General features: G+C 36.1%; 1 protein-coding gene across 1 annotated transcript in view; it reads left to right on the plus strand.

The window, feature by feature from the left end:
- Window positions 1–12,395, plus strand: part of LRRK2 (leucine rich repeat kinase 2) — a 145,668-nt gene that overhangs the window by 47,605 nt on the left and 85,668 nt on the right. The window contains 2 exon segments of the mRNA NM_001113437.3: window positions 4,471–4,729; window positions 9,527–9,715. Coding sequence (NP_001106908.2) covers window positions 4,471–4,729; window positions 9,527–9,715 — 448 coding nt within the window.

The following is a 12,395-nucleotide window of genomic DNA, read 5'->3' on the forward strand; positions in this document are numbered from 1 at the left end:
AAGCCTTCCCTACACCCCTTGACCTCCATACAAAATATTTACTTCTTCTCTAAGGCTGTGACAATTTATGTGCCCCTCTTGTATATTTTGTGAGTTATATAAAAGTAGAAATGTACAATGTTCACCTTTGTATCATTCAGAATATCTAATTCACTGCTTTATATGCAGTATGAATTCAATAACTATTTGTTAGAATGCATTACATGGTATTTCAAGTTTGTCTTTATTGTATGAATTTTTAGAGTTTATAATAGTATTCAGTAGCACCATGTGTATTTTCTAGATAATAATAATTCTAACATAGCAATTATATCATGATTTAATATACATCTGTAAATAACCAGAAGTATGTATGCTATGTTTTCCAATAATTTACTTCTTTTTTTTTTTTTGCTTTTTAGGGCTGTATCTGCGTCATATGGAAGTTCCCAGGCCGGGGGTCCAATTGGAGCTGGAGCTGCTGGCCTATGCCACAGCTCACCAGCAATGCCGGATCCTGAACCCACTGAGCAAGGCCAGGGACAGAAACCACATCCCCATGGATACTAGTTGTATTGTTACCACAGAACCACGGGAACTCCTCAAATAATTTACTTTTAAAGCCTTTATTTAATTTACCACTCACCTATAGATTCAAATCAATTTGTCAACTGTAAGATTATGTTAGTATTAATTAGCAGTCTACATAAAAAGAAACTGAAACTGTAACTCATTTTCATGGATAATTAAATTATTCATTAAAACCAAATATATAATCAAATTATTTAAATTTAGTTAAATTTCACTTAAGCAAGCAATATTAAAATGGTTGCTTCTTTGATATTGAAGATAATTCAATTATTTCCCTCAGTAATTTAACATGTTTTTATTGCATATCTTCTGTGTGATCTTCAGATCACTGCATTAATGGTACTTGGATATGCCAAAGAATTGAAAAGAAACTTCCCCTTCAGATTTTTCCTAAGGAAACAACATACCTAAAAGCACTCTAGAGCAGTTACTCAGCATTCCCCACCGGGAGTGCTTTCTACTCTTCTCTCAATTTATTCAAATCTTTCTATAGAAAAAGCTTTTTTTTTTTTCCTCACTTTTTAGGGCCATACCCGCCACAAATGGAGGTTCCCAGGCTAGGGGTCGAATCAGAGCTACAGCTGCTGGCCTACACCACAGCCTCAGCAATGCAGGATCCAAGCCATGTCTGAGACCAACACCACAGCTCATGGTAACGCCGGATCCTTAACCTGCTAAGCAAGGCCAGGGATCGAACCTACATCCTCATGGATGCTAGTCAGATTCATTTCTGCTGAGCCAGGAAGGGAACTCCTATTTATGTCTTTTCTTAGAACAAAATCAGATCTTATGCATCCATGGGTGTATTAAATGTAAAGCATTTATCCTAGTTGCTAGAGATGTGTGTCTAACAAATAATAAACACTGATTGGATCTTGTGGGTAGATTGCTTGGACATACCTTTAAAATAATGCAGTCAAGACTGTTCCTGCAGCAATGCTGCCTAATGAAGAACTCTTAACTCTGTCCTTTTTCTGAGTAGTTCTTCATTATACGGCATTGGTACGTGAATAGCAAGGACAGAGTTAATCTTGTTAGGTTTTCTGAGGTGGATTTAATGAGGTATATGATGGTAGAGGAGAATATGGAGGATTAATACTGGGTGTGAAAATGCATGAATAGAGACCTGAAGATAAGGTTCATCAAGTCATGGTGAGAAGAACAAGTATAATGACATCTGAATAAAAATAACAGCAAACAGGAGTTCTTGCTGTGGTGCCTCTAGGATCGGTGGCACTCCGGAGCACCGGGATGCAGGTTCCATCCCCGGCCTGGTACAGTGGTACACCTGGTACAGTGGTACAGGATCCAGATCTTCGCAGCTGCTTAGGTCACGACAGCGGCTGGGATCTGATCCCTGGCCCGGAATATTATTATCTGGTCCCTGCTCTGAGTTCCTTTGCTTAACAAAATCTTCACAGCAACCTTAGGGATAAGTCCTAGTATTGTTCATTATACAGGTGAAGAATTGAGGCACAGAGAGGTTAAGTAGCTTGCCTGAGGACACGCTCCAGGTAAGTAGTGGAAAAATCTGCCTGCTTTAATCTCTTGTTTACACAGCAGATCCATGACAGTGGTGGTGGTTGGGGGGGGATGTATATTCATTTGTGAATGCTAGCTTGAAATATTTGGCTTTGATTATGGGCTGCATTAATTGTAAATTAGAAAATGACAGGAAAGATGGCAAAGGATAATGTATTACACTTTGGCTTTATTTGAGTTATCTTCATCATTAAAATACAAAACTGTGTTTCTTTTCGGGGGGGCTGTCGGCCTCTCAGAACTAACGCATGCCTTTTATTACCTTTTTTTCAATCATGAAATAATTTTTTTAATAAAGTATAGTTGATTTACAATGTACAAATCTGTGTTTCTGAGCATTCTTTTTTTCCTCTTGGGAAGTTGAAATTACTTTCATAATTTTATTTCTTTTGTCTGATATGCTTTCTTATGTATTTCTCTCTTCATGGCACCATATGCCTGAAATCAGCTTGAATTGTTTGGGTTCCCCAGGAAGATTCTGCTACAAAATATATTGAGCATCTTCTCTGTGGAAAGTACACTGCTAGATAATTAGGAAAGAATACAGAAGAGGTTTCCTACTCAAGATGGTTTCAAAGTGTCTATTGAGAGATGGGGGAGGATAAGACATAAATCACCTCAATACAAGTTAGGCCTAAGTACCATCTTTCAGAGAGAAAAATTTGCTGGGCTCCAAGAGAAGGCTTTTTTGACAAAATTTTTTGGCTCTTCCTGTATCTTCCATCCCTCTGGTTCCTCCCTTCCTCCCTTCTTTCCTTTAAATTTTCCTGTGAGCCTTTAAAGGATTTTAGTAATTTGCTAAATTAAAGATATTCCCTAGGCATTGTGCTAGGCTACAGAGGTACAAATTGAATTAAAGTAGCATCCAGGCCTTTCATTCCAGTTATAAAACAGATGAATGTGTCTGGTTCAGTGTGCGGAGTGTTATGTTAAACTAAATGAGATGGGAGCCTGGAGGAGGACGGCTACGTGTGGCCCAGGAAGTTGATAGCAAGGACTTAATGTGCAAGAGATATTACAGTGATTTTTTTTCAAGAAGGAATGTCTTTTTGCTGGGTGAAGAGCAGAGTTAGATATTTGAGGCCGTGGAAATAGCATAGATGAAGGTAATGAGGTTTGAAGAAGTTGCGTGTTATATTTGGAGGAATGTCCTGGAGGAGAATTGTTTTAGAAGATTTTAAAATAGGGTAATGACTTGATCATATACAAAGTAGGGTCGTGGCACTGGGGAGAATGGGTTGCAGGTGAGTGATTCTAGACTGGTGGCCTTTAAGTTGGTATCCTCAAACAAATAGGACTGTCCCCTCAAAGCTCTTGGACACACTAATTACGAAGAATCCAGGAGTGTCCCCCAGTCATCTTCTTCACTCGACCTGGTACCCTGAATCTTCGGGTCTTCTTTCCTTTTAGTTTTTAGTCCTTAATATTGGGTAATGAAAGGAGCACAAGCTTTAGAACCAGCAGATATTTGACTTCAAATCCAAGTCACTCATTGACTAGCTCTTAGATTTTGGCCAAAGCATACATTTTCCCCTAAGTATTCATCTATAAAATGAGAGTAGTAATTTTTGTTGCATAAGGTTTTTTAAAAATTAGGATTAGAGATCATTTGTGTATAGAGTTTAGCATCCTACCTAACATAGGTTATTTCTATTATCTCTGACTTCAGTGTAGTTGGTAACATCACATGCCTTTGCCTTTCAGAAGCTGTTTCTGGGTAGGGCCTGTGTGCTCTGCTGCAGGTTGCTCAGGCTTCTCTCCTTACTGTAGTCATGCTAGTTTTTGTGGCACCTCGCATGGTAACCTACCTTGGAAACACACTCTGAAAACATACCATTCAAAGGAAGGTGGAAAACTGAGAGAAGAGATATCTTTGTAGAAATTCAGATTCTGGTCCTGGAAAACCAGAATGAATGATGACTATCTTTTGCATGTGGCATTAGTGAATTTTGTAATATTTGTATTCACAGTTAGTTATTCTATGTCACGAATGAAGGCAAGGCAGTAGCATTTACTGTGTTAAGGTAGTAGTTTCCCAGATGTCTTCCAGTGAGCAACATGTATGACTGGTGGAGCCTCAGCTCTTCTGATTTCCAGCCGGTTTCACTCCATATCGTGTTGTGTTTTTCATGGTAATTGACTCTCGTATGACAGATTTATTTGATTTATGTTACTTTGATATTTGTGGTGCTAATCTTGTCTTATTTTCCTAATCTGTTTCAAGGGTGAGGTTTGCCTTATTATGTTTTATTCTACATTTAAGGATGCAGGGAAAAAGCACACCTAAGTTCAATTACCTGGCTTCCAGGTAAAATTATAAGTCTTTAATATGCTTACCTTCTTTTTTTTCTTTAACAGGTATGTGAGAAAGCAAGTAGTCCCAAACTGGTGGAACTGTTACTGAATAGTGGATCCCGTGAGCAAGATGTACGGAAAGCTTTGACAATCAGCATTGGAAAAGGCGACAGCCAAGTCATCAGCTTACTCTTAAGGAGGCTCGCCTTGGATCTGGCCAATAATAGCATATGTCTTGGAGGATTTTGTATGGGAAAAATCGAACCTTCTTGGCTTGGTCCTTTATTTCCAGATAAGACATCTAATTTAAGAAAAGAAACAAGTAAGTGTTAATAGGAACATTTTAAATCTTTTTTTTTTTTTTTTTGGTGGTGGTGGGGGGGGGGGTCTTTTTAAGGCCAAACCTGTGGTATATGGAAGTTCCCAGGCTAGGGGTCAAATCGGAGCTATTGCTGCTGGCCTATACCACAGCCACATGGGATCCTAGCCACATCTGCAACCTATACCACAGCTCATGGCAGCACAGGATCCTTAACTCACTGAGCAAGGCCAGGGGTCAAACTTGCATCCTTATGGATACTGTTTGGGTTTGTAACCTGCTGAGCCACAATGGGAACCCCCATGTAAGTCTTAATTTTAGTAGTTTAAAAATTTTTTTTAAATAACTAATCTTTTAGTTTTCACTCCAATTTGGTGGAACTAAAGTCAAACAAGCCATACTGTAAAGGTTTGAATATCTTGTTTTTTGTCACAAAGTGTTTAAAATGGACATATTTGTTAATAAGTCCTTTATGACCCAGCAGCTAAATATTTTATAAATATAGAACAGAACAGTGGCATCTTTCTGTGAGGTTACTTTTCTTTTTTTACATATTTTATTATTTATTATAAAAATAATCTATGTGCCTTTTCAAAATAGAATCATGAGGGAGAAAATAACACTAACTTGTCTTTTTACTTATCGGTAATCAATGTAGATTTTTTTTCCCCTAGACTTTTTTTTTGGCTGTGCCCTGCCCAAAAAAGTTCCTGAGCCAGAGGTAAAACCTGTGCCATAGCAGTGACAACAATGGATCCTTAACTTATTGAGCCACTAGGGAACTCCTCCCAAGACTTTTTATATGCTTACATATGCTTTAAACTGTATGTGCAGAAACAAAACATACATGCATTTTGAAGTTATTATACTTCACATTTCACTTAGGAATGTGTAATGTACATGTGACATCTCGTATATACTAAGTATATTGATGACAGTTATCATTATTCTCTGTTAACATTTCTGTCCTTTAGCTGTCTCTCATTAACTGACACAAAATGTGTTTTTAAAGCTTGCGTTCCCAGCTTTCCCTCTGTTAATTAACTCCCATGTCCCCTTCCTTCCCCAAGTGATCATTCTCTGTGACTTCCATCGTAAGGACTCTCTTGTTAATAATATGTTTGCTTCGCTGTGATTTTCCTGATACACTCACTTGGCAATGCTCCATTTCTGGTCAGTCTAACCGGCCCCCTTTTCTCCTCACCTTCACTGAGACGCTACATGCTGTGAGAGAAAAGGCTCTGTCTGTGCCCAGGGGTACCTCGGTACCTCTCTAAATTCAAGTTCTCTAACCTTCCGGGGATCCCAGAAGATCAGTGGCTGAACTTCCTGCAGTTTCTTAAATGCTTCAGCTCCTGTCATTTCCGATTTCCCAGTGTACTCTCTCTAACTAAATGTCTCTAGTCTCTGTCTTCACCTTGGTTTTGTCTCTCCACTCTTCCTGCCTCAACATTATATCCCTTTTTTAAAAATAAATTTTATTGGCGTGTATTTGACTTACAAAGTTCTGTTTTAGGTGTACAGCAAAGTAAATCAGTTGCACATATACACATATCTGTTCCTTTTCGCATTCTTTTCCCATATGAATTATTACATAGTGTTGAGTAGATTACCCTGTGCTATACAGTAGGTCCTTGTTACCTATTTATTTTATATATAGCAGTGTGTGGAAGAATCATATTAACTTTTTCTGAGAAAACATTCCTGCCCCCATGAAGTCTGGGTGGAAGATGGTCCTACATGTTCCTGCACCTTGTTTCTTACCTGTAGAGCAGTACAACATCATGTAATTGTATTTTTCCTTTTTATAATATACCTTTTGGTAGATTATCTGCATCACAAAGTCAGGTGCCAATTTTTTTCCATTGTAACCTCAGCATCTATACTAGTGCTTTTCACATAGTAAGGGCTCATTATTTAATTTACAGTTTTGGCAAAAATAAAAATTTAGTTGAAATGTTGATCAGCATATATGGAAACAGGCACTTCACACATTATTGATATGAATTTTAAATGATCATATTTTAGGAAAATTTTGCAGTATCCATTTTAATTTAAATATGCATCCGTAGTTTGTTGACCCAGGAATATACTGATAAGGGTCCATGATACAGGCATTCCTTTTTTTTTTTTACTGAAGTATAGTTAACTTACTGTTGTGTTAATTTCTGCTGTACAGCAAAGTGATTCAGGTATACATATATATATATTTCTTTTCTATCAAGGCTTATCACAGCCTATTGAATATAATTTCCTGTGTGATACAGTAGGACCATGTTGTTTATCCATCCTATATATACTAGTTTGCATCTGCTAATCCAAAATTCCCAAAATTATATTCCCCCCACAACCCCGCATCCCTCTTGGCAGCCACAGGTCTCTTATCTATATCTGTGAATGTGTTTCTGTTTCATAGATATGTTCATTTTTGTTGTGTTTTAGATTACACATGTAAGTGATATCATATGGAATTTGCCTTTCTCTGTCTTATTTCACTTATTATGCTAATCTCTAGGTCTGTCCGTGTTGCTGCAAATGGCATTATGTCATTCTTTTTTATGGCAGAGTAGTATTCATTGTATATGTGTACCACATCTTCTTTGTCCATTCATCTGTCGATGGGCATCTAAGTTGTGTCCATGCCTTGGCTATTGTAAATATTGCTACTATGAACCCAGGAGTACATGTATCTTTTTGAATTACAGTTTTGTCTGAATGCATGTCCAGGGGTGGGATTGCTGGATCATATGGTAATTCTAATTTTAGTTTGTTGCGAAACCTCTCTACTGTTCTCCATAGTGGCTGCACCAATTTGTATTACCACCAACAGTGCAAGAGGGTTCCCTTTTCTCCACACCTCCTCCAGCATTTGTTATTTGTAGACCTTTTAATGATGACTATTCTCACTTGTGTAGGGTGGTACCTCATTGTAGTTTCGATTTGCATTTCTCTAATAATTAGCAATGATGAACCTTTTTTCATATGCCTGTTGGCCATCTGATACTGGCATTCTTAACGTGTACAAAAAATTATGTTCAGGGCTGCACATTAAAATATTATTGTTCATGGTAGTAAAAACTTAGGGGAAAAAACTAAGTATTCTCCAAAAGGAACCATTCAAATTAATTATTCATTGGAATGCTTTGCAGTCATTGGGAGAAAAACATGTGGCAAATCCAAATATCCTGATACAGAATGCATTCTTAAGTGAAAAAAAAAAAAAGAAGCAGAGAATAGTGGTTTTAGTACACTAGTATTGGTGAAAACAATCAGGATATGGTAGTCATAAGCGTTTCAATATGAAAAGACCATGTCAGGAAAAAACTCCGGAAATGGGTTTCCTGGTTGTCTTTGGGACCTTGGAAACTGATGTAACATGATTAGATTCTGTTTCATCACCTTAGCCAGTCTCATGTCAACAACCTACTTACTTTCATCTTTGATTTCCAATAGAGTGAATTGTGTGCCCTTTGGAGAGATATGAAGTAAGAGTTACCATTTGGTTCTGGGTGACATTTCTTACAAGTACTGAAAAGTCTTACCTAATTTAATAAATATAATAATGTTATTTGATTGATTGGAGGGCATAGCCATAATTTTATTGAGAGCTGGTCTGATTGAAGGATATTTTGAATTCAAAGCTTTAAAACAGGAGTTCCCTTCATGGTGCAACGGTTTAACGAATACGACAGGGAACTGTGAGGTTGTGGGTTCAATCCCTGACCTTGCTCAGTGGGTTAAGGATCCCGCATTGCCGTGAGCTGTGGTGTAGATTGAAGACAAGGCTCAGATCCGGCATTGCTGTGGCTCTGGTGTAGGCTGGCGGCCTCAGCTGTGATTAGACCCTAGCCTGGGAACCTCCATATGCCGCGGGAGCGGCCCTAGAAAAGGCAAAAGGACAAAATAAATAATAATAATAAAAAATCAAAGCTTTAAAACATTTTCCAGGTACTACTTGACTAAGGTATGTACACGTAATGTGAGCTATGACAGTAGTATTTGAAAATTTCCAGGCTATTTGTAGGACAATGAGAACTCTGCCAACTTATTTCTTCATAGTAGAGCATAATATAAAATGCAGTAAGATAGCAGGAAGAATGTTCACTTCGAAATGTCATCAGATTTCTCAATGGAATGAAACACATAGCAAATAGTTTACAAAAATAAGAATATCATTTATTATCTTCTGTCTTCTAAGCATTGTACTAAAAACTTTAATTGCATCATTTCCTTCAATATGTTGCTAATCTTACACTGTGTATATTATTTGTCTTCACCTCCCAAGAGGACCGACACTCAAGAAGCTTATGTAGAACGTGCAAGTGACTGAGCACAGGCTTGTCTGGCTTCAAAGCTCAGGTCCTTTCCTGGGTCAAGTTAGTATCATAAAGGTTCAATTTTGTCACCTACGGCAAAGCTTTATGTAAATTTTTATGGTTTTTTCAAAAAGGTAAATTCATTGCCTGTTACTTTATTCATGATTTTAAAGTGACTTTGAAGTAAGAATAAAAAAATTCTCCTAGAAGTATAAGAATATATGGGGAACTTTGCTATGATAAATTGCTAAGTTACTGGTGTATCTTTTTATTTTTATTTTTAAAAATTATTATCTTTAACTGTGCATTGTGTTTTTTTAAAAAACTTTTTTATTCAAGTGTAGTTGATTTACTATGTTGTATTAATTTCTGCTGTACAGCAAAGTAATTCAGTTATACACAAACACAGAAATACTCATATATGTTATATATGTGTGTGTATTCTTTTCCACTATGGTTTGTTGAATATTTTTTTTATTTTTAGATGTAGGATCCACCCTAGCTAGAATGGTGCTTAGATATCAGATGAAAAGTGCTGTGGAAGAAGGAGCCGCTTCAGGCAGCAGAAGGAATCTTTCTGAAGAAATACTTGATAAATTTGATGAATGGACCTTTATTCCTGACTCTTATGTGGATAGTGTGTTTGGTCAAAGTGATGACCTAGATAGTGAAGGTAAGACTTGCTGAGACTTTTTATCATAACGGCTGCTGGAAAATGCTTTTCTGCATCTGTTGAAATAGGCACGTTTTCTCCCTTTATTACGTTATTTAAATACACTGATTTTATAATATGAAACCACACTTGCTTTTGCGGGGTAAATCTTACTTGGTTATGGTGTATTATCCTTTTAAAATATTATTTTATTTGATTTTCTAAAATTGTGTTAAGGCTATTTCATCTATGGGGGATATTGGTTTGTAGTTTTATGTTTGCTTGTAACTAAGAATAATGCTGGCCTCTTGAAATGAATTGAAAGGTGCTCTCGACTCAACTGTTTTCTGAAAGAGTCTGTGTAGGAGACATCTTATTCTTAAATGTTTAATAGAATTCACCAGTAAAGCCTTGTAGGTTAGGAATTTTGGGGTGGGATGGGGAGAATTTTAAATTATAAATATAATTAATAAATTATGGTTATTTTATTTCTGCTACTTCTTGTGTCAGTTTTTGTAATTTGTAGCTTTCAAGGAATTTGTTCATTTTACATAAGTTGCCAGATTTGTTTGTTTAATATTATTTATAGTAATTCTCTTATTATCCTGTTAATGTTTATAAGATCATTAGTGATAATCTGATCTTTAATTCTTGACATTGATAATTTTTTTTTCTTTTTACGGCAGCACCTGAGGCAGTATGGAAATTCCCAGGCTAGGGGTCGAATTGGAGCTGCAGCTGCTGGCCTACACCACAGCCACAGCAATGCCAGATCCAAGCCACCATCTGCAACCTATGAAGCAGCTTGCTGCAATCCTGGATCTTTAACCCCCTGAGCAAGACCAGGGATTGCACCTGGATCCTCAAGGAGGCTATGTCGGATCCTTAACTCACTGAGCCACAGTGGGAACTCCTGACATTGATAAGATTTTTGTCTTTCTTTTTTTGGCCTTCTTCAGTGTAACTCAAACTTTATTAATTTTATTGATCTTTTAAAAAAATCATGTTTTTACTTGACTTTTCTGTACTGATTGTCCATTTTCTTTTTCAATGATTTTTGCTCTTATGTTTATTTCTTTTTATTTTACTTATTTTGATTTCTTTGGATTCTTATTTTTATAGATTTTTAACATGGAAGTTTAGGACACTGATTTTTAGACCTTTCTAATATTATACTATAAACATTTAAGGCCATACAAATGCTTCTGAATACTACTTTAGCTGCATCCCACAATTTTCATATATTCTGTTTATATTTAGTACTGAGCTTTTAAAATTTCCTTTGTGATTTTTTTGTTTAAACTCATGGGTCACTTAGAAGAGTGTTGTTATTTTCTATACTTGGACACTTTCTACATAACTTTCTCTTACTGGTTTCAAATTTAACTTTGTCATGGTCAAAGAACCTATTCTGGTGATTTCTGTCCTTTTATATTTATTAAGACATGGTTTATGGTCTATCTTAGTGAATGTGTTGTGTGCAACTTTCTTAAAAAAATGTGTATTTGGTTGTTATTGGGTGAAGTCAATAGGGTCAAATTGTTTGATAGTATTTTTCAGGTCTTCTATATCTTTGCTGATTTTTCTCTGTATTTGTTGTATTTAAGAAAGAAATGTTGAGATTGTAGTTGTGGATTTGTTAAATCTTTCCATTCCATCAGTTTATACTTTGTGTATTCTGAAGCTCTGTTATTGGGTATACAAACATTAAGTATTGTAAATTTTTTGATGATTTAACCCCCTTATATTGACCCAAGTTTGCATCTAGTATCATTTCCTTCCTCCTGAAGAATCCCTTTTTCATTTCTTACAGTGCAGAACTGTAGGAAATCCCTAAGCAGATTATTGAAACTCTTTATTCATGGCTCTGATTTAGAGCTTTCAGCTAAGTTAGTCTCCATGAACACCGATCTCTATTTCCTCATCTCAGGAAAGCCCTTGGACTTTGTTTAAATTCCTTTTCCCTATGCCTGTGGCCCTTACATTGCCTCCAGGCAGAAAGCCAGGGTGATCGTAAGGGTCACATAATTTGTTTCTCTTTTTTCTGGAATTACATAGTCCTGAATGGTCTTCTGCCCAATGTGTGAAACCACTTGTTTAAAAAATTTTGTCCAATTTTCTAGTTGTTTGCTGTGGGGAGATCAAGTTCAGCATTTGTTACTCCATCATGGCTGAAAGAAGAATTCTCTTTTAAGTATTTTTAAATAATGGAAAAACATCAGAAATGCTAACATAAAAATAGTTGATATTTGGATAGTAAATTTTGTGATTTGTTTTGACACAGTAGATGATGTTTCTAAGATAAAAGAGTGATAGAATTTTCAAGTCTCATGGTTTTTCAAAAAATGGCTGCACATTATTTATCCTTAATGATATGATTTAATATTAATCCTTATTTTCTTGATAATCCTTAACTTAAAAAGTAATTCTCATCTCTCAAAACAATGTTACCAACTAAAGTCACTGTGTTAGTTTATAATGTCATTCTATAAATGAAACCATAAAATATGTAATTCAAATAGACATGTACTCAAAATTGCTGGATGTTAAATAATTTAAAGTGTGATTTCTATATTTAAAACGAGATTCAAAAAATTTCTGAGGAAAAAGTAAGAGAAGCAGAAAAGAATAACATTAACCAGATTTATGTATAAACTTTTTCTGCTCTCTGAACATGCATGTTTTTTTTATAGCATTTGTA

The sequence above is a fragment of the Sus scrofa genome, chromosome 5 (genome assembly GCF_054392235.1).
Source record: "Sus scrofa isolate SSC_HxYL_T2T_F1_AM1 chromosome 5, Sscrofa_HxYL_maternal_Yorkshire_Landrace_v2.0, whole genome shotgun sequence".
Taxonomy (NCBI): domain Eukaryota; kingdom Metazoa; phylum Chordata; class Mammalia; order Artiodactyla; family Suidae; genus Sus; species Sus scrofa.